This window comes from Durio zibethinus, chromosome 4 (genome assembly GCF_047325235.1).
Source record: "Durio zibethinus cultivar Kanyao isolate XHJ-2024 chromosome 4, ASM4732523v1, whole genome shotgun sequence".
Classification (NCBI taxonomy): domain Eukaryota; kingdom Viridiplantae; phylum Streptophyta; class Magnoliopsida; order Malvales; family Malvaceae; genus Durio; species Durio zibethinus.
The window spans coordinates 36,095,233-36,117,806 of record NC_143165.1 but is presented as its reverse complement, the minus strand read 5'-3'; the positions used below and the strand labels follow the sequence as shown (position 1 = coordinate 36,117,806).

Here is a 22,574-nt window from a genome sequence, read left to right as displayed (position 1 = left end):
AATGAGATGGAAAGAGACTGATACGATACCGAAATGGATTAAGTTTTAAAGATTAAATGCTGGAATTGTTGTTTTCCACTATATTTTTGTACTACAGTCATTATGTGACAATCTCTATATATTTTCAACCAGGGTTAGTTTTTGTACCAGAGTTGAATTAAGTTACTCTATTTAATCGCATCTCTTCAGCTCAATGACTTATGAGCTTGCCACTGAAATCTGTGTCTGCCTACTTCTGGGTCTACTGTATTCCCTTATAAGCCAAGCACTAGTTCTCCAATTGCCAGGAGTAGTTTTTGTTGAATACCCATCTTTGAGGAAGTGCTAAAAATGTATCCAGAACATGGTTTTCTGTTGTTTCGCTCACCTTTGTTGAGCTTTGAAGCATTTCTCTGGGCTGTTTTATTGGTTGGAATCGTTGCCTTGTGGCTTTCTCCTGGAGGCCTTGCATGGGCTCGTTTCAGGTCCAAGGCGAGTTTCGCAATCCCTGGTCCGCTGGGGTTCCCTCTCCTCGGGTTACTCACTGTGTTCACTGGCTCGTGTCCTCACCGAGTCCTTGCTAGACTTGCTAAAACCCTCAACGCAGTGAAGTTGATGGCTTTCTCTGTGGGATTCACTCGGTTTATAATTTGCAGTGATCCTGAAACAGCGAGAGATATTCTTAACAACTCAGCATTTGCTGATAGGCCAGTGAAGGAGTCAGCGTATGAGCTTTTGTTTCACAGGGCAATGGGCTTCGCTCCTTATGGGGAATATTGGAGGAATTTGAGGCGAATCTCAGCTACCCATTTGTTTAGTCCCAAGAGAATTGCTGGCTTTGAAGGACTAAGGCGTGAGATTGGTGTAAAGATGGTCGAAGAGATAAAGCGTTTAATGGAAGCGAAAGGTGAGGTTTTGATAAAAAAGGTTCTTCATTTTGGGTCGTTGAACAATGTCATGGTGACTGTGTTTGGTAAAACATACGATTTCGAGAAGACTAGAGAAGGGTTCGAACTTGAGGAGCTTGTGAGTGAAGGATACAAGTTGTTGGGGATATTCAATTGGAGTGATCATTTTCCTCTTCTGTGCTGGTTAGATTTACAAGGTGTAAGGAAAAGATGTAGAAATTTGGTATCAAAAGTTAACGTGTTTGTTGGGAAGATAATAGAAGAGCATAGGCTGAAAAGGGTTAATGGGGAATTGGAAGGTGATTGTAGTGAAGTTGGGGACTTTGTGGATGTGTTGATTGATTTGGAGAAACATGAGAAACTTATTGACTCCGATATGGTCGCTGTTTTATGGGTATGCCACACTATTCTTTTCATAACGTTAGCATCTTAATTTTTTGTTTTATTTAGTTGCATGCTTTAGCTACTGGACACTTGTTTTGCATGGTTATGCAGGAGATGATATTCAGGGGTACTGATACTGTGGCTATCCTGCTAGAATGGATTCTAGCGAGAATGGTTTTGCACCCAGAAATCCAAGCAAAGGCTCAAGCTGAGATTGATACTGTTGTTGGAAATTCAAAGCAGGTGTCGGACTCGGATATTGTAAATCTTCCCTTTGTTCAAGGCATTGTGAAGGAGACTCTTAGAGTGCATCCACCAGGGCCTCTTCTCTCATGGGCTCGTCTTGCCATCCACGATATTCATGTAGGTGATAATTTTATTCCTGCAAATACAACAGCAATGGTGAACATGTGGGCAATAACACATGATGAAAAAGTGTGGGCGCAGCCAGAAAAGTTCAAGCCAGAGCGTTTCATGGAAGAAGATGTGAATATCATGGGGTCGGATCTCAGGCTGGCTCCTTTCGGTTCTGGTAGGAGGGTTTGCCCGGGTAAAGCCATGGGTATGGCGACTGTTTGTCTTTGGTTGGCTCAGTTACTTCGAGAATTCAAATGGGTTCCTTGTGAGAATGGGGATGTGGACCTGACTGAACATTTGAAACTTTCCATGGAGATGAAGAACCCTCTGATATGCAGGGCAATACCTAGGTTTACTTGAATAGCTGGTTGGACTTTTGACATGGTTCTTCTATGGTTTTGCTTTCATGACGGAATGAATGAATTTAGGAACCTAGGGTTTCTTTGGGTTTTTTAGCTTTTCCTGTGAAGCCTGTAATAAGTTTTTGTTGAAGCTGACTTGAGAAAAAAAAGGTAAGTGGTAGGATTTTGGGTGGTTCTCGTTTGCAGAATATAAGTAGTGGGGAAGCATTCCTAGCCAGCATATAATCTTTTGTGAGATGTTGTCAGGACATAACTCTAGCTAGGCTTGGCTTTTATGTACTGTGAAAACTATATGAATGAAGCGATGATGATCTTAATGCTTTCTACAAAACCCTTCCTGATATTTGATCTGATTCACAGCCTGTGGATAATATTCTTTAAGTGTTTCCATTTCTTGCATTTCATGTGTTTCCATAAATGTGTATGATAAGCCATTTATTTTGTTTCCACTTCAATCTGTACTAAACAGCAGCTCGTCTAATGCCCCATTGCTCGGTTTGCTTCTACTTGTAGACCATGCACAGCTAAAAACCATATTGTAGAAAAACTTTAAGCAAATAGTGGAAACTGTGTAGGACAGAGACTTACATTTCAAGCCATGCAAAAGTAAGTTTCAAATACCCATGAGTAACATGTCTGTTAACAAGAGAATAAATACTCTTATGATACAAGCAACATCTTGGATTTTTATTGGTAACAGTATTCGAATTAAATCCTATAAAATGAAATATTTGATTTTTATCAATTTAATCGAGTCAAAATTTTTTCCAAAGCCTTTATAAGTTAAAATTTTTTGTGCTAAATAAGTAGTAACTAAGTTCTGACCTAAAGGAGAAAAAAGAAAGGCAATTTGTGAACTATATTTACATTAATGGTTCATTTATAAGAGTAACTTTTTACTATAGAGGAACTAGAAACTATAATAGCTGGTTTACCAACCAAATTCTTATGCTTTAAAACTTTAAGACGATGGCTTCTGGCCAGGGCCATGACTGAGATAGTAGTACCTTCTAACATCAATACATTTTTCCCTTTCCTGATAGGAAAAGGATGAAATCAAGCAATCTGTCTATTGTTACTCGTTGGTCATTACCAATAAATAAATAAATAAATATATATATATATATATATATATATATAAACGATCGAATAAAAAATTTTATTTCAAATGTGTCCATCCATCTGCGATCTGTTGTGTTGTTTTTTGCATCTTTATCTTATACAATCAAAATCAGATCTGTTGTGTTGTTTTTTGCATCTTTATCTTATACAATCAAAATCATTGTCGCAGATGGATGGACACATTTGAAATAAAATTTTTTATTTGATCGTTAATTTTAAATTAAATTATTTATAGTTTGAATTAATCAAATTATATTATTTTATATTTGTTAATTAAATCAAATTTTTTAATTTAAAAAATTAATTGATCAAAATTAATTCAATTAGTTCAATTAATTTTTTTGATTAATCGAATAATAAAATATATTAAATTAAATTAAATTTTAAATTTTTTATATTTAAAATAAATTAAATAAAATTATCCAATAAAAATATTTAAATAGTATTTGAAATGAAATGAGTAAATTCATATATTTTTAGTTATACATACATATAGGATTTATTATATTTCAGTTAAAATTTTAATTAATTCTATTTTGAAAATCAAAATTTCTTTATAATCATTTTTATAATAGATTGCATTTAATTCAATAGTGGACCGATTAATAGAATTAAATCGATTCGATCAATTAATTCTATTTATAAATACTTTTAATTTGAAAGAAAATTAGGGATGATGGTCTAATTCGGTAAGTTTTGACCTAACTTAACCTTTTAAGGTCAATTTTTTTTCTTAAATCAAATTTTGGGTTGAATTGTAGTAGATAAAAGTTAGGTTGGATCCTGGTCGAGTTCTAGGCAAACTTACCTTGCTTTGACCCGATATATATATATATATATATATAAAAATTATTTTTTAATTAATTATATAATTATATTTATTATATTTATTTAATTTTATATTTATATTTAAAAAATAATATTTTATTAATTTTGATCGAATTAAATCAAATACATTTTATACAACAAAAGATCAAGTCAAGTTTGGATATAAAAATAAAAAAATATTAAATCAAATTCAAAATGAATAAAAATCTGTTGGAACTTGACTTGTTGCTATAGCCACAACACAGACCATTCAAAAATAATACATTAGTAAAATCTATACTTCCCTAACTAACTGGTTAATGCAAAATGTTTCACTTGCTGTTGGAGATTCCTGGCAAGTGACTATAATTTGTATTGGCTACAGTTTAGAAATTCTTATGTAATATTTACTTGTTTTTTGTTTTATGGCTCTCACTGCACGCTAGTACAATACTCTCAAATGATTGAAGAATAAGAACCGAAAGCCCCATAACAATGAGAATGGGGGGGCCAAATATTTATGGCTCAGCTCTTTTTTCAAGTGAAGGAATATCATATCTACCTTTTTTTTTTTTTTTTTTCTCTCTTTGTAAAGGAGATGCAATGGGGATTTGGATATCCAAACCAACGCTTCGCATTGCCAAAGCAGTGTACTCCAAAGTTGCTTTTCTTTCTACATTTTTATTGATTCTGATCTCATCTCTATTATATTCCCCCTCAGGTCCCCAGCCAGGGTTTTTTTTTCCATTGCTTTTCATCTCCAAAAGGTGCAGTCATTCATCATTAATCATCCTAGTCTTTCCTCCATGCTTTAAAAATAATTACCATTCCATGGACTCATGATTATTAAACCATGACATGAAACAGTAGAAATCTTTCAGAAATGGATGCATCTGATCATCATATCAATCATTTGTCCAAGAAAATGCTTCATCAAACCCTGTGTTTCTACTTTCTATATCAATAATTTCGACCAAAACCAGCAGCATCCGTATTAAATGTGGACCCAACATCAAGCAACTCCTTGTGCCGAAAGTTTCATTCGCATTTCGAACCCTGTGCTAGATCATTTCATGGCTCTTTCTAAATCATAACAGAAAAAGCATGAAACTATTGTAGTGGCAAGAGAATATTTCCCAGAGATAACAAAAAAAAAATCAGTACTTTGGAGTACTGCAGATATGATAATTATCACTAGCTACCTAACAGATGAAACCAGAAGTATTCGGCTGGTATATTAGTATATATCAGTCTCTGCGGGAGAGATCATTGAGAAACTTCAACAACCTAAGCTTAGGCCTTAGGGCATATCAGAATTAAGTATTTGGTAATTAGGTTGCTTTCTTTTTTTTTTAATCTGCAAAGTTTGATTCTGGTTGGTTCAAATGTAATTATAAACTAGTTAACTAAAGGTGTCAGAAAAGTAGTTAAAAGAGTTCATGGAATTCCCTGATCACCAATGATCATTCTATATATATATATATATATTCCATAATCTAGGGTAGAGAGAATGTAGGCATTTCTTTTGGTGGCATATAATCATCCCTCACAAAAGGTATTTAACTTTAGACTTCCAATAAACAAATCCAATAATCTAAAGGTTCCAAACAAGATTAAGTTCATGAGATTTACACAAGGAATGTGGTTTAAGCATATCTAAAAATGTCATTAATATGTCATTTGTTCTTCCAAAAACACCATTCATACGTTAAGCTAAAGATTTGGAATAAGGTTAAGCTATGAAATTCACACATAAAAGGTGGTTTAAGCGGACTCTGAAAGTATCACTTATACGTCATTTGTCTTTTTAAGAATGTTATCTATGTATCATATGTCTTAGCCGAATTTTATTACGAGTAAAAGAAATATACATGCATTACACTTGACACTTGTATAACGTTTTTCCTTGTATCAACTAAAGCTTTCATTGTCTCTTTTATAAATTCTTTTAAGAAAATATCAAGGAAAGACCAACATGCAAGAGCAAGTCCACCATCTGTGTTCTCAAATTCTTCCGGTTTTGTCTTGTAAAATTTTGTGGACAAGAACCAACAAATAACCTTTGTGAATTCCTTTGGTTTATCTTATTGGTGAAGTGATTAAAAAAAATCAGTAACATGGAAAAACATTTGTTATATGGATTCTTCCAATGCCATTTGTCTTTAACTTGTCTTTTCTGTCTTTTAAGAATAGAATTTGAATTTTGTTCAAAATGAAATATTCAACAAAGTGGAGCAATTTGCATAACAGGATAGAACATTTTTTTTTTTTCAGTCAAAAGGTGTTCAATCTCTCTTGACCCTTCTTTGAATCACTTAGAATTGAAAAACACCTCTTAAAGATCCCTTTTGGCCACAAGAATAAGCCGCATTGGCCTAGCTAGTTCCAAATATACATCTCTTAATTGGGTAGAAATTGATATTTTTACTCTCATATTTCTCTTCTCTGACTTTATTCCGGTTTCCACTTTTTGGGTTGTGAGGGTGTTAGGGGCACTTTGTGGTGGAGTAAAATAGACATTTTGTCTTAGAGTACGAGTTATCATTCACATGGGAATATTTTTGTTAATTTGATTTAAATTAATGTCTCTCGAGTTGAAGTTTTAAATTTTATGTTGATTCGATTATTTCAATTGATTACCTAATATCATATCAGGATATTAACTTGTTATTTTTTAATTGAACCATTGATTATTAGTTCAATTTGGGCTAACACGTTAATCCTAATCTTACTACTTCATCATACAGTTATAAATAATTCTTCTCGGATACTATCAAATTATTTGAAATTTTCATATTTACTTTCAAATCAGTTTTCTTTCTTTCACGTTAGAGAAACTTTCTGCCTTTATTATGAATTAACTTTCCTCTTTATGATTTTAAAATTTTACCCTCGTCAAAATAGCCCGACACCGGCTGTTCTTTTTTTTTTTTTTGTTACAATGGTTCTTTTTTTGTTTTGTGAGAAAAATTCTCAGGAAAGAAATTGAAATTATTTATAGTTTTCTCTTTCTTTTACCTTCCTATAAATAAAATAATATATAATTGCAAAAATTACAAATACTTTATTTTTCTTTTTACGGCCAATGCAGGCCCAATATATGGAATTTCTCTTACTGAATAACTGTCTGACTCGAAAAATTGGGCTTTGACCTGTGAAGGCCCAAAATGTCCTGGCGGGGCCCATTAAATTTACCAGCGCAACGGCCATCTGGCAATTCTGCGTTTGCTTCTCTGAGTAAATCCGAGCTTTACTCAACCGTCCTCATCCACTCTGGATCCGACTCCGACTCCGACTCCGACTCCGATTCCCGCAAATCCAAATCTAAACCGCCGCCGCCGCCTCGTGAACCGGACCTTTGCTCCACAATGCTTTACAAAGACGGAGACGAAGAAGACGAAGAAGACGAAGATGACTCCTCTCTCCCTCCCCTCCTCAAACGTCTGCCGAAAGACTTCGGTGGCGGAGGCGGCGGTCCTATCGACGACGACGACGACGCCGGAAATTTGGGAACCACGATAGGGAAAGCCGATCGCGGACGTAACACCCGCGGTCAAACGTCGTATTCGTTTAACCCACCGGCAGCGGCGGCGGTGAGCCCGATGAAGGCAATGAGAGAGAATATGGACGTTGATGATTATGATGATTATGAGAGAGAATATTTTTGTTAACTGAATCTCAGTACTTCCCACCCTATACTCTTCTTAGTTCAATAAGTTCCAGTTCATAATTCTGTGTGTGTGTATGTTTGGTTAATGTGGGTTTTATTTATTTTGTATTTTAAGTGTATGTATCACTGAAGTAGTTAAGTATTTAATCTAGTTGCTAACTCAAGCATTCAATTTACTGGGCCTGTTTTCTAGGGTGGATAAGAGAAGGGATGCTTCAGCAAACACTGCTACAATGGAAAAATCACACCTAATGTCTCAGGGATCTTCTGCATCAATATTTATCCCTCCTGAACAGGAACTGAGGTCAGACAATATTCCACAGGCAAGGGCAAAAGGTGGCAGTGAAATCAGTAGTAGCACATTGAAGAATGAAACAATCAGCAAGAAAAAAGCTTTTGCTTTGCAGGATAAGGTTATTTTCATTCTGTAATCTATGTCTCCATCAATCAAAAGAATTTCTTTATGAGAAAACAAGGTCATAACTAGACTGGTGGTCTCCTGGAATTCTGAGTGAATCTTTTTTCACTGAAATTAGTAACCTTGAATTTGAAGTCGTTCTGCTTTTAAAATTTTCTGCCCTTTTATTCAAAGTTTCATAATTAGCTTGAATTTAAGCATGAGGAACTTGGGGTTGTTGCTCTTGATATTTACAGTTAATTAGCCTCTTGCTTCACAAGGGTCTCTCCAGCCATTCTCCTCTTTCCTTTCCTCATTCCCCTAATTGTTAACTATCTAGTAATTGTTTGCTTTTTCCGTTTACTTATGTGCTCCCATCTTATTCCTACTTTTGCTGTGACTGCATCTGAGAGGCCTGATTGGCACTTGTTTTTGCTGCTCTTTTCAATATATGCAGCTGGTAACACAGTACCCATTCCATTCTTGAGGGCCTTGGATATATGCCCAATTGCCCTTTTGTCATATAATGTCCTTGGAGGCATGCAGCAGGATTGTAGTGGAACCGTTGCAGTGGAAGCAGTCCAGGAACTTTTTGCTGGTGATGGACAATACAGAAAAGGTCGAAGAGCTCAAAATGAGGTCAATTCCCATCCTCCTCTCTCCATATCCTTCTTGCTTTCCCTTTTCTTTTCCTTGTCTATCTCTCTCTCTCTCAGAGGTTTAAGAATTATTTGCCAGTTTAACACGCTACAGATGCCACTTCCTCCGAGTGTCTACCAAAGACTCACTTCAAGTTCTACACTGATGAATCTGGCACTGGCCCTACCTTACCACAAAATGTAAGTATTTGGAACTTACCAATATCGGCTACTCTGTCTTTTTTTTTTACCACATTTGTCTTCTATTTGTTGCAGCTGCTATGATGAAATGCCGCTTCAAGAGTTGCAGGCGACACAAGAGCAGCAGACTATTCAAAACCTGTGCGACACACTATGAACTATTCTCTGGTTGTAGATAGTTATATGCTTATTTATTGTTCTATGTTATTTTTCTTATCCCCTTTGCTTTAAGATTTTGTAGGGTTATGTTATATAGGTTACATGATGAAGTGCAATCAAATTTTCTACTATCATATATTTCCTTCATCATCTGTGATAAGAAATAAATGTGTTTTATCTCGTTTACCTTCTTTTAAGATTTGTCAAGTATTGGTCTGTGCAAAGATTAGCAATTGATAAAATCAACATGTAGTTGACCAAAATGGGAATGTTAAGTGACAGGCACATGATTAAAGAAAGAAACAATCAGCCAGAGCTGGGGTGCGGATATCCTTTAATTCTGCGTTCAGAGTTTTTTGGAGGTGACTTGAGTCAGAAAAGTGAAAAACCATCTAATGCAGCAATCAGAGAAAATGGTAAAATCTTCAGCAGATCTTTATTTTCTGTAAAATGGAAGTTGTATTTCGCAGATTCGGCCATGGCCTGGGAAGTTATTGGATTGTATACCTTTTAATGATTGTAACATATTATTACTGAAATATGAAAAGTAGAGTATTTTGTATTGTCATTTACATGTATTTAGACTGTTGAATCCCATACCAATTCCACGGTCCCAGAAATAGAAACTCATAAAGTAAAAGAGAGAGTGAAACCATTTCTTTTAGGCACTGATAAAGGTAACAGCAAAATGTTACTGTATAAAGTAAAACACCAGCTGAAGGAGATGGCAATAGAGAAGAATGAGCAATGGTAGAATTATTATCTGTTACAAAGCTTTTGAAGGCTTCCTTGGGCTTCGCTGCTTCTCTACTACAATGCTCTCTCTTCTTCGTTTACTTATTGTCTATTATGCAGCAGCACTTCCACCCACAACAAACATGAAAACCAGCAAGAAGAAGAAGACCCTCATCTCTGTATATCTCTTTCTTTATTTCTTCAGTACTACTTTTTCTGCTTTAGACTCGAAGTGTTTGATCATAGTTCTCTGTCTAAACCTAGTTGTTGTGAACTTGGTATTTGCAGATGAAACAACTGAAGATGACGGGTGGGAAGAAGAGGATGAAGTCATCAAGCCCAAGGTACATTATTTCTGGTTTCTAGATTTTGTTTTAAGCTATACTTGTACCTTGCTTTTGGTATAATGAGTTGTTTTGATTAACATAGACTTGTGATGGAGGGGATGGTGGTCGAGTTTTATTGCAAGGTGTTCCTCAGGTGAATTGGCTCTCTCTATTGCCCATGATGTCCTAATGCTGTTTAGTGATGACATTAAACTTTATGCTTTCAAGACTACACCTCGTGGATACATTTATGTCAGATTATACAAATTGTCAAATGAGTAAGTTTCCTTAGGGATTGCAAATGCTGGAGAAACTTAAAAAGTTTCTTTTTTGAGAACCTAGCTAATAGCTATCACTTGATTGTTATTTTTATCCCTTATTTTTTGCATCTGGAAATGAAAAGCAAACAACCTATTTGGTTGATAATAATATATCCTTTTTGTAGTACAAGAGAGGCCACAATCAAGGGAGATTGAAGGGGTATATGTTTTTGAGAATGAAATACATGGTTTTACTTTTACATAGAACACTTATGTTAGAATGGTGTTAGATTTTGATCATTTTCAGTAATAAGATTTGTTTTCTTCTATTTCTTTTTGCTTTTTACCAATTTTTAGGAAGTAAAAAATAAGTAGGAAAAGCAGTAGCCAAGTAGTTTCATTTATTGTGCTTGACCCAACTCATTGATATCTGATCAAGAAAGATGGAAGAAGGGAAGTCATTTAGAAAAGGTTGAATTGCGCCTCTTTTTCTCTCTTTGAAAATATAAAAATTACAATGGACTTACATAATCATTTTGTGATGGATAATCTTTTGATGTGTATTTGGGCATAAATGTATGTACCTTGGCACTTGAATCTCTGGGGTTCATATATTAAAAGATCAATCTTCCTTTCGTCAGATATGCTTTTTCCAGCATTGAGGAGCTAGAGAGCTATAGTCAAGAATACAAGAAAAGATTAGATGAACCTGGAGAAGGGAGAGAAATACCAGATGATTTGGCTCTTTAGGTAATAAGTGGCTAGTTTTTACATGCTAACGCTTGGATATGGCTCTAATATTTGTCACTAAGTTTGCCTTGATACTGTGGATATATTTGTTATCTAAAAATGATGTTTTTGTTTTGAAGGTATCATCTCCTGGTGCAGAGAGAATACTAAAGGTACCTGATGATTTAGATCGGTTCAAAGATGTGGGTGGATATGAGAGTTTCTTTTATTGAAGATGCAGAGTCTAATTCTAACAAATAGACTGCAGTCTTCTTACTAGGTTCCATTGAGCAAGAGAATTGGCAGATGTGAAGGAGAACAGGGACCCCGACAGCAAAGCTAGACCTTTTAGTCGTAAACAGAGGGATTGGAGATTAAAACTGCCTTTTGACAGGCATAGGATGATAATGCTGAACCTTGAATATTGAAAAACACCAGATGGCAAGTTATAGGGAGCAAGATGTTTATCGACAAGGCTTTGATTTGAAACTGAAAATTCTGTTATCCTTAGCATCTTCCGCATATAACCCAGGTAAGCTTAAAATATCTTACAGATTACTAACAGTAATAACAATTTGATTACATTGGATCACTTTCTTTGTTCCCCACTTTAAAATAGTTTCCTGGTGTAGCCATTACGCTTAGTTTCTTTTGAAGATTATCATTAGGTAGCTTTTCACTGTTGTCTTTTTTTTTTTTTTTTGAATTACGTCATCTTTGGTTGTTTAATTTGAGCAATTGGCATGAAGCCTTCTATTTCCTGGCCACATTGCATATTATTGTGAAGTTTCCAACTTGTTATTTGGTCACTTTTCTTGCATTCTCGCAGAACTCTCATGGACTCGTCTCTCTCTTTTAGACCTTGTATCATCGAAATAAGAGTAATCCCTTATATTCTTGAGCTAAAACTGTGGGTATTTTATATTTTTGAAGACTAGGCTTCAAGTTAAGCTTTTACTCAGGGCCCAAGTTTAGGGCTCACTGGTTCTTTCCAACTCATACAATCTAGTTGGTATTTATCTGTTTGTGAAAGTTCTGATTTTGAACCCTAAAAAATGGAGTTGCAAGATTTGAATGTCATATATGAGTGGACCACTAACAAGGGATTTGATTTTTTTGCTCATACTATCATGTGATCTAGACGTTTCATTTCTCAGTAATTGTCAAACGCAAGATTAGGTTACCCAACTTATTGGCTGGAAAGGTTTTTACGCTCGGGTCCCTTTCTGTACCAAATCAGTTTCCATCTAGCTATCCAAACATTAAAGTTGTTCACATCTCAAAGAAAATAACATTGGAATCTTACTACAATATTGAAAGAACCCATGAAAAGATGAAGTTTATCAGATTGTAAAACCTATATTTCTTGGAGAATATCTCCCAAACATGATACACGCCGAGAAAAAATAACATTGGCCCATGATCGAGACTGATAGGACACAAATATTAGGACTGCCTAAGAAAGTTGCAATTGAACGGAAGAGAATGTTTTCATGGGAAAATTTTGTTGAAATTCATGATCTGTTTATGAGATTACCCTCTTAGATGCAAAATCTTTGTTTTTATATACTCGGATCAAATTTTAGGTTTTTTTCACCATGGGTAGATGTGGGTTTGGGGTCCAGCTCAAGTGATGTGATCCATCACATTTACTCCTTCATTAATGTAAACAGTAAACATCTTATCATAACGTGGACAAAAGAAGGTTATGTCAGTAAACATCTTATCATAACAAGGACAAAACAATATAATGTCATAGCCATGTATGGAGATTTGCCAAGCATTTCAACTCGTTACTATTTTTTTTTTCCTTCTTTTTTTAGAGTTCTGAAAATTGTTTCAACTACGTTCACGTCTCTATCACGAATTCTTAATTTTATTCATTTACAAACAAAAAATCACCGGCTTTAGTTGTGTTACCTTTGAAACCATATCTAATTTGGGACTCAATGAACCAATATAGTTTCATGAACTAATGTCTGATCATCTCCTAAGATTTGTATGAAATGATTATTTCCAAACAATATATATCATTGCATTCGAATTTTAAATTATCATGGTATCAATCATTTCTTAAAAATTACGACAATTTCCACCCTAGCAAAAACTTCATTGGGGAAACAAAACTGAAGTCGATCCAATTTACGCAAATGGGATCATCAGTCATGGCTCATGGCAATTACGTAAAATCTGATTCCATTTTATCAAAACATACAATTCTTTTGATAGTTTGCTATATTTTCAAAGAAGAGCTAACAGTTTTGGCAGAACTTACGTGTAAATCTGGTGACTACAAATTTTAAGTATATCTCGGAAGCAACTTCAAGGAGGAATCTTTGATATAATTTTTAAGAAGCAATGAAGGGGCTATGAATAAAGCGAGTGGTGAGCAATCAAGATCGAAGACAGCATGTGATTAGAGGATTTACGTCGGCGGTCGAAAGCGAAGAATTTGTCGAAGTTAGAACCTCGCACGCTTGTAATTCTTTACATTTATTTTACGTTGTTATTTTCTTCTCAGCCGCATTTCTTGACTTTGTGTTTTGTTGGTTTTAATTTATTCGATTTTGTCTGATACATCTCCTTTCGAATCGATTTAAAGACATTTTATGTCGGGTTTTTGAGCACGTGAGGTTAGATAATTTACTGCAAACTAGTTTGGCATACCTAAGTAATACGAGATATTATTTATTTTAATTTAAAAAATTTATAATTTTATATCAAAATTTTTTTTATAAATTTAAATTTAAATTTAATATCATAATAAATTATCAAAATATTTTAATATAAAATTAAAATATCACAAACTCTTTTTATTCAAATTTTATGCTTTCATCAAGTCATATAAAGTACATATAAATTTAAAATTATATATTGAGATTTTAAAAATAATTTTTATAATATAATATTTATTTTTCTTATAATTTTAGATATAATTTTTATTATATAACATTTAATTTTTATTTAATTAATAATCGTTTTAATATTATTTATAAAAATTTATATTTAATTTGTGAAATATTATTTATATAAATTTAAAAAAATTTATAATTTTATTTCATAAAAAATATTTTACGAATATAAATTTAAATATCAATTTATATATTATAATATATTTTCAAAATATCATTATGCCTCTTACGAAGCAATCGATCAATTCCATTTAGGCTGCGTTCAGCGAAACCACCAATGCCACAGTGTCATTGGTATTTCAGCTCCTACCGGGGGCTCCAATACGGGGTAAATGGGAAAGCCACCATGCTGGTGGTTTGGTCTAACGTGCTTTTAGACATTGCACAAATTCAGGAAGATTCAATGGAAAATGAGCTTTCTACTTGCAATTTTTTTAGACGTTAAATTATGCATCAAAAATATAGTTTGAACATAAGAGAAAAAGTTTCAATAACAAAACTGAGCACGATCAACTAAAACAAATTTGTTGAAGGAGCAAATTTGAAATTATTTTTAAAATTAAAAATCGTATGAAATTTATTTAAATTTTATAAAAAATCCAAACTTATAAATGATGTACTTTATATAATTTTAGGTGAAATATATTAAAAAAAGAATTGATTTGCGGCCGGCTATAGGTATTCAAGAATGGGCCAAAGAATATGTTATTTGAAGTCTATTAATGAATGTTAGTGCTTTAGAAAATAACAAAAATCTAGAAAGCTTAATGTCATAAATCATGGTTGTGAAATCATAAAAAAAGTTTCATTGAAGCATGTCTATGTTCAATGAGAGAGATGATTGCATTTAGTAGTTACGAGGCCAATTTAAAGAGCATGTTGAGGTGTTTGGGAGGAGATCTGTCAATCTAAAATATAATAGGATAACACGATACGAATATGATATAAAAATAAAATATAAAAATGATACGATTTAAAATTATAATAATAATTAAATATATATTTAGTAAAGTAAAAAATATATATTTTATATTTTTTTATCGATATAAATTATAATACAATTTTTTTTATAAAACATGATATAAATTTATGAATTTTAATATTTTATATGACATGAATATATAATTCGTCATATCTAGTTGAGAGGCACTACAATTTGGGTTTAATTAAGATCTCAATTTCATGAGATTTGGCCTATGATTCAATCATCTTAGGGGGTATCTTTTGCTCATTGTTTTTGGTACAAAATCCTGGTGGAATAATTTAGTTCAATTTGACTTCAAGAATGGAATAAGAACCTGCTCAAAAGAAACTAGTGGTGATGATGCAATGCTGCTTGTATGGTTAATTTGACCTTGATCAATGGCTAATTACAAAGTTGATGTTGAAAAGCACACCAAGATTATTATAAAGAAGAGATATTGAATGATGAAAGAAGCAACAAGCAGTCTCCTTCCCACATTAATCATTGAGGTTATATATATATATATATAATCAAATTTAAGACATAGCAAAGCAAAACTTGAAACCCTTTATATCTCTCCCACAAAGTAATGCTAAAGGTGAGAAGTAGCTATCAAGAGTTTGTTTGCGATAAATGTTATTACGAGAATAAAATTTTGAATGCATCAAGGGAATACGAAAAAACATTTTAAAAAAAATTGAATTTAAACAAAATTTAAGAATTTCATATGATTGTATTATAGAAAAAAAAAAAGTGGGGTTTTGGAGCATAATGAGAGATGGGTATTTGTATTTTTGTCAAAGTAAGAATCAAAACATGAATTGATGTGAGCCTGGAGGGACAATGGTTGATTGGCCATCATACCAAAAAAGGAGTGAAAAATATTTAGACTCCATCAATAATATGTCAGGCTTTGATTGTGCTAAGATTCCTAAAAACTGGGGTACCAAGTCTTGATTTGTCATCATGTGGGGTTTGAATTTGGTGGGAGAAGGGAGCTTTATACCATTTTACTTCAACTACTGAACACTCTTCCCCCTTTCTTTGCTTGAGATTGATATTTGTTTGCCAGAGATTCCAAACTTCCTCTTGATATATTTATCATCTTTTAATCAATTACATGATAGTATATGTTTTTATGTGACGGAGTACTAATTTAAAATACCATACGATAACATTATATTAATATGATATGAAAAAAAAATAATACGATTTAAATTTTTAAGAATAATATATTTTATATTTTTATATTATTATAAATAATGATACATAATTTTTATATAAAATTTAATATTTTGTACTATATAAATATATCAATCATTAAATTTAGGCATACCAAAATTGGAGAAATTAGAGAAAATGATGGCTGACATGATGATATCTTCAACACAAATATTATGAAACATGACATAAAGTTGGTTTATATTTTGTACAAACAAGGAATATAGATCCAAAAGATTGAAATGGCATTAAAAAAAAAAAAAACACTTTCACCAATGAATTCAAGAAAAAAAATTTAAAGAGGGAAAAAGGAAAATATTGACTAGAGGATTTGGGCATCACCATTCAAAATTCAAAACATTATGCACCATCCAAAAATTTTCTAGAAGTAATTCAACAAGAAAAATTTCAACTACTAATTTATTGAGTTTCTTTTGATTGCTAATTTTTTAATTTATAAATTAAAATCCCTTTGTATAATATAAAAAAGGAATTATATAAAACAAATCATGTTTACTTAATTAATAAATGAATGACTAAAACCCAACACTAATTTTAAAATAATAATTTCAAAAAAAAAATTTTAAATAAAAATTATATTTTTGTTTTTATTTTTTTAAAAATACTATTATTTTACATCCAAATATAAATTTTTACTTTTTTACTTTCAAAATAAAAAAATACCTAAAACAATATCATGACTCAATACTGAAAGATGAAAGATATCAAGAACCATTGAATTTTCAACAAAAAATTCGGTTAATGGGTGTTTCGAAGCATTGTTTAAGAATAATTAATTATAATTTTAAAATTTTTTATATTTGATGTATTAATTTCTTTAAATTAAAAAAGTACATTAATTGTAATTTTTAAATATCATTTAATTAATAAATGATTAGACGTAAGATAATATTTTTTAAAAATTATTATTTATATATATAAATATCAAAGAAGATGTTTTGTAAAAAAAAATTAAAATATGATACGATAATATAATATAAAAAATAATAAAAAATATAAATTAATATGATTTAAAATTTTAATAAAAATTAAATATAAATTTGATAAAAAAAAAATATATTTTATATTTTTATATCAATATAAAATATAATGTTTATATAATATATAAAATAAATAAATAATAATTTATACAATAAAATATAAATATATAAATTATTATTATTATTTTTGATCATTCAAAAAACAAAATCTTATATTAAGAGAGAAAGAGAGAAGCTTAAGGTTGAAACTCCGCCTTGATATTTTTTTTAACACTGTCTATAAAAAACATATAAAAAAAAATGTAAAGCAGTTGGTTTTGGGGGGGCGGGGGGGGGGGGACAACCTAAAAGAAAAAGAAAAAGAAAAAGAAAAAGATGCAAATTTTAATTTTTATAACCAAGAAAAAATATAAAACTAACAAGAAAAGCAAAGAGAAAGAGAAAGATTTAATAAAAAAGAATAAAAAAAATTTTAAAAACCATTGTTTTAGTCTTACAAGACAAAAAGTAACGTTGATGCATTTGTCAGAATGTGATTTGGACAGGTGTTTGGTTAGTCTTTTAGGACTTTGTTTCTCAATTCGTCCCCCTGTTTTTTGTTTTTCTTTCCAAAAACAGCCGCTAAGCAAATATTAAATAAAACCCAGGTGTTGATTTATAAAAATTATAGGAGAGTATTTAGGACATAAAGATTTTCGTTTATTTTCTTTGTTTTTTGTTTGTTTATTTTACCAAGAATTTTTTCTTTGTCTATCTAATATTAATATTATCCATCTACTTTCATTTTCTCACAGAAAAAGAGAGAAAGAAACAGAACTTATTTTGCTTTTGTGTGTGTGTTTGGTCAATATCGTTGGTTGCACGTGGAACCAGAAGGTAAATGCCCCTCAGTTTCTACTCTGAAACAGGTTTTTTTTTTTTTAAGTTTATCTGTTTTTTGTGTTTATTATTTATAAATAATTATTTCATTTGTTGTTGATCACCCGTCTTCCATCTTCATCTATTTTTTCTGCTCTGGGATCACCCATCTTCTTTATTTCTTCTTCTTCTTCTTTGTAAGCATTTCTTGTTTTTTGTTTTTTGCTTTTGTTTGTTGTAAGTAATAAAACTTAGATTTTTCTTTGATCAAGGCTCTTTTTTTTTTTTTTTTAAATGTTCTAGGTATAACTGGTTTTGCTGTAAAACTCATCTGTTTGAGACATCAAATGAGTTAAGGTTTTGGTTTTGCTTGATCTCTTGATTGTGATGAACTGCTGATCATAACCCTTTTTTGGATTTTCCTTGCTGTGTTTAGTTTAATGTTTAAAACTCTATGCATAAAGTGATGGGCTTTTGGCAATTGGCTATTATAACCTGATTGGTTTTGGTTTTGTTTAATGAATCTTAAACTGTGTTATTAAATATTTCTTACTTTTGGGCCATAGATTCTTTTAACTGTTTAGCATGATCTAGAGTTTTGATGTTTCATTAATTTTAACTTATTGCCTGTGAACTGCAAAAGTTAATGGCTTTATTGTCTGCTGCTACATTTTCTTTGAAACAGTAAGATTTGCTTTTTCGTTGCTCTTCTTGGAGTGTTTGCTGAAGAAATTGCTTTCAATTAGTTTTACTCTTGTAACTGTGGATTTGTGTGTTATTGGCTCTGTTTTATTCTTAATTCTTATGATTTTAATTTTTTTTTCCTTTTTTTTTGGACGTTAGAGTTGGTAAAATAGTCAAAAGCATGGCTCTTTCTGGGGCTCATAATAATAGAGAAGATTTGAGAATTCATGAAAATTTGGATGAGCTAAGGACAGATTTGGCTGACTATATTGCTCAATTATCTGAGGCTGCGGTGAAGGACCGGGGTGTCTTTGCTATTGCATTGTCTGGAGGTTCTCTCATTGGCTTAATGGGGTATCAATGCATTCCTTTCCCATGTTTGGTTTTTTTGTTTGGTTTTTTTGGTCTTGTGATTTTGGTGTTCTTCCTCTGAAGTTTTTGGTGGGAAACAGAAAACTTTGTGAAGCTCCTTATGACAAGACTGTAGACTGGGCTAAATGGTATATATTTTGGGCTGATGAACGTGTTGTGGCAAAAAACCATTCTGATAGCAATTATAAGCTTGCAAAGGATGGCCTTCTTTCCAAGGTTGGTATCTGGATTTGTTGTTTTTTTCCCTCTCTGCTTTCCAAGAACCAAATGAAGGGAAATTGTGATAAGAAGATGATGTTTGCTGTTCTGATATTGGTATCTTATTAGGATGCGTTCTTTTGTATCTTATTCTTTTCCTGGGTTTCCTGCTTTATTTGATACACAAAGTACAGATTTGTTCCTTCATTATTCAGTGATTAGACCGATCCACACTTTGGATCTTGAAATATTAGCCTTTGCTAGAAGGTATTTAAGCTTAAACTCCCTATCTATGATGTTGGTTTCTGAGTTTGGAACAGACTTATGTTACTTGGTGATGTTAGCTGACCTATGATATCCCAAAATTTGATTATTCTTTAATGGATTCCTTATTTTCAGTGATTCCCATGTTTGCTCTTTCAATTCATCTTCACTGTGTTGTGGTTATCTTCTGATGTTCGGTTTTCTGAGTTTGGAACATAGATGTTCGGTTTTAACTACAAAAAACTTCTTACGTCTAGGGTTCTAGCATTCACAAAATCTTTGGAAATTTCTTGAGTTTCTTGGCAAAAAAAAAAAAAAAAAACAGTTTTATTTGACCTTCCTGTGTTATATTGTCAATCATGCCACTTGAATTTCCTTTACCAGGACATTGAATTTCATTTGTTCACGGTGCCATCTTTGACTCACCACAATGTAGAGAACAAATACATGATGCAACTGTGCATTTCTTCTCTCTTAAGAGGGCATTTCTGGCAGCTCGGGGGTGTAAACACTTGTTATAACAATATGGAAGTGTAAATTTCCACATGATTTGAAGAACTTTTGCTGGTGGTTCTACCCTTCTAAGAACTTTTGAACGTCTTCCAGTTACTAATTCCATTGGTTTGTTGAGGATAGCATGAGGCATGCATCTTCAGAATATCAGATATGATCGAAATAGCCTAGATGACTGATGGTTCTGAAAAGCTAAAGGCCTTATGGTGAACCTATCATTTTATCTTTTGTAATCCTTGTAGACTCGTTTCTTTGAAGATGAAGAGTTTGTATATTTGGAACCTTTAAGCTCTTTTTCTTGATATTGATAATCATACAAGTTTGAGAATTCTTAGGACTTGCCGATCTGTTACTGCTTCTTTGTCTATCCCTTGGCTCCTCTCTTTTTCTTAACTTTTTTCTCACATCTTACACTATAAATTAAAGAAACATTTTGATGAATGCTTTTTCATTGTGTGTTATCCGGAACATTAAAAAGCTAGTCCATTAAAAGAACTACTAGCTTTTTAATCATGCTTTGCATTCCTTGGGAGCACTTAGTCTGCAAAAATGACTTGACTAGCATCAAACTAAACTTGATTATGATAAAATTTAGATTAACATTTTATATTTCTTTTCATCAAAATTTCAGAAACTGATGGAAAATTTTTTTTTGAATCATTATATAAACATTTGTATAAATAATGACATTGTTTTCTTCTATTGCTAGAGGGCTTCCATCCACGTTTGGTGTCGTGGTGTCACCATTTTAAAGTTCTGAATATAGCAGTGCTTTCCTTCCTTACTGGATAGATTGATCGATAAATTATAGCTCTGTTTGTTTTGGTAAGTTTACTCCATGTTGTGTGTGCTCTAAGAGCTTATGCCTTGTATTTGCAGGTGCCGATCGTACCCAGCCATGTTCATTCTATCAATGATTCAGTTTCGGCAGAGGAGGCTGCTGATGAGTACATGTTTGTTATTCGGCAGCTAGTCAAAACACGGATGGTCAATGTTTCTGACGTCAGCGACTGCCCCAAGTTTGACCTTATCCTTCTTGGTATGGGCCCTGATGGTCACATTGCCTCGCTATTTCCTAATCATTCAGTCCTTAATGAGACAGACGAATGGGTAACTTTTATCACCGATTCTCCCAAACCGCCACCTGAGAGAATAACTTTCACTTTGCCTGTCATCAATTCTGCATCCAATGTAGCAATGGTAGTGACAGGTGAAAGCAAAGCAGAGGCTGTGCATTTGGCAATTGATAATGTTGGACCTGACTGCCCGTCACTGCCTGCACGGTTAGTCCAACCAACAAAAGGGAAGTCGGTATGGTTTTTGGACAAGCCAGCTGCATCAAAACTGGACGGTCTTCGCTTTTCCGAGTAGGGTCAAGTTTTTCTTGCCAAAGTGTAGTATGTTTGTATGTAGTTGCGGGTTGTGAAACCTGTTGATCCTCCATTAGTTCCTGCTTCTTTTTCTTTTATTTTGGTTAAATTCTTCATTTTGGATTTTCTATTTGAGATAGGAACTGTGGAATCCGTTTTGTAAGGAGAGAAAAATAAAGTTGGGGTCTTTAGTGCAAAAGCTTTTTCCTGGTTAGGTTTCATTTAATGGTGAATTTGAAGATTGGATGCAGTCAAACTTTGAAGCCAGATGAGTGAAATGTTAACCGCATGCCTGCTTTGTTGACATCTACTGGACATACCCTTAGCCTCGATCTTCTAACCTGGATAAAGTAAAATCAAACTGAGGTAATATTAATACAGTTTTGCATACTTCCCACCTAAGAAAATTTCGCTGTTTATGGAATCTACTATAACGGTTGGCGGCGGCATCCCAACATTTGATTCAATGATAAGTACATGTATCCTTTATTAAAAAAATCAGGTTTGAATACCCATTTCCCAAATTCAAAAAAATTAAACAGGTTGAAGTTTGGATTTGAAAGCTTCCTGAATAGCAATGCTTTAAGATCCAAGCCTTAAACTAATAATTACATGGATGATGATTTGATGATAAAATACTAGAACACATAATCTACCTCTTGACATCAGTTGAAATGAAAGATTAGCTTCCTCACCTACCCTTAATCATCCAGAATTAAATAATGGAAATTATTTAAATATGTCCAATCTTTTTCAAGAAAGAGACTGCAGTTGATGTAGGCAGCATAATCTACATGGATTAGACTAACCCCCCAGCAAACCTATCAAAATTTAAGCTCCAAAATATACAACTCAAGAACTAAACTTTATTAGGACAATCTCCTATTGCCACGATGAAAGTATACATTCAAAAATTATTACTTTCAGTGCAAAGTGCCGTCTGAAAATACATTTCTTAGGGATCTCAATCTAGCAAAAGCTGTATCTTTAAGTTCCTCTCACTTCAAGGAAAGTGAGTATATGTTCAGATGAACGTCTTCGGTTAAAGGCATGTAGTAAAATAAACTGTTCATAATCAAAGTATTGTTGTACTGCTTGCCAATGATAGCATTGTCTAATAAGATAAGATCATGCAACTTTTAAGCTTTATGAGAAAAGCAACAATGAGTTTGATGTTCTAACA

General features: G+C 32.7%; 3 protein-coding genes across 12 annotated transcripts; all 3 read left to right on the top strand.

Annotated features, from left to right (window-relative positions):
• Nucleotides 1-2,311, top strand: LOC111287838 (cytochrome P450 78A5-like). The gene is made up of 2 exons (XM_022878512.2): nucleotides 1-1,281; nucleotides 1,383-2,311. Exons 1-2 carry the CDS (start codon nucleotides 331-333, stop codon nucleotides 1,986-1,988), a joined length of 1,557 nt encoding a protein of 518 aa, XP_022734247.2. The 5' UTR covers nucleotides 1-330; the 3' UTR covers nucleotides 1,989-2,311.
• A 4,821-nt stretch (nucleotides 2,312-7,132) lies between these two features.
• LOC111288644 (uncharacterized) lies at nucleotides 7,133-11,801 on the top strand. Of its 6 annotated transcripts, XM_089760105.1 has the most exons (12): nucleotides 7,134-7,600; nucleotides 7,783-8,002; nucleotides 8,444-8,625; nucleotides 8,725-8,825; nucleotides 8,901-8,966; nucleotides 9,261-9,400; nucleotides 9,843-9,898; nucleotides 10,008-10,063; nucleotides 10,149-10,199; nucleotides 10,947-11,055; nucleotides 11,175-11,207; nucleotides 11,303-11,801. In XM_089760105.1, the coding sequence occupies exons 3-10, from the start codon at nucleotides 8,527-8,529 to the stop codon at nucleotides 11,053-11,055; spliced, it is 678 nt and encodes a 225-aa protein (XP_089616231.1). In that variant the 5' UTR covers nucleotides 7,134-7,600; nucleotides 7,783-8,002; nucleotides 8,444-8,526; the 3' UTR covers nucleotides 11,175-11,207; nucleotides 11,303-11,801. The 6 variants fall into 6 exon arrangements, 5 of the variants coding, with proteins under 5 accessions (XP_089616233.1, XP_089616234.1, XP_089616231.1 ...); XR_016341824.1 differs by having other exon boundaries at nucleotides 7,133-7,600; nucleotides 10,149-10,323; nucleotides 11,175-11,801; XM_089760107.1 differs by having other exon boundaries at nucleotides 7,133-7,600; nucleotides 8,740-8,825; nucleotides 11,175-11,801.
• A 5,944-nt stretch (nucleotides 11,802-17,745) lies between these two features.
• On the top strand, nucleotides 17,746-21,612 carry LOC111287964 (putative 6-phosphogluconolactonase 1). Of its 5 annotated transcripts, XM_022878658.2 has the most exons (5): nucleotides 17,746-17,779; nucleotides 17,927-18,008; nucleotides 18,834-19,028; nucleotides 19,127-19,262; nucleotides 20,901-21,612. In XM_022878658.2, the coding sequence occupies exons 3-5, from the start codon at nucleotides 18,856-18,858 to the stop codon at nucleotides 21,390-21,392; spliced, it is 801 nt and encodes a 266-aa protein (XP_022734393.2). In that variant the 5' UTR covers nucleotides 17,746-17,779; nucleotides 17,927-18,008; nucleotides 18,834-18,855; the 3' UTR covers nucleotides 21,393-21,612. The 5 variants fall into 5 exon arrangements, with proteins under 5 accessions (XP_022734393.2, XP_089616227.1, XP_022734396.2 ...); XM_089760101.1 differs by lacking the exon at nucleotides 17,746-17,779 and having other exon boundaries at nucleotides 17,793-18,008; XM_022878661.2 differs by lacking the exons at nucleotides 17,746-17,779; nucleotides 17,927-18,008 and adding an exon at nucleotides 18,020-18,040.
• Nucleotides 21,613-22,574: the final 962 nt, after the last annotated feature.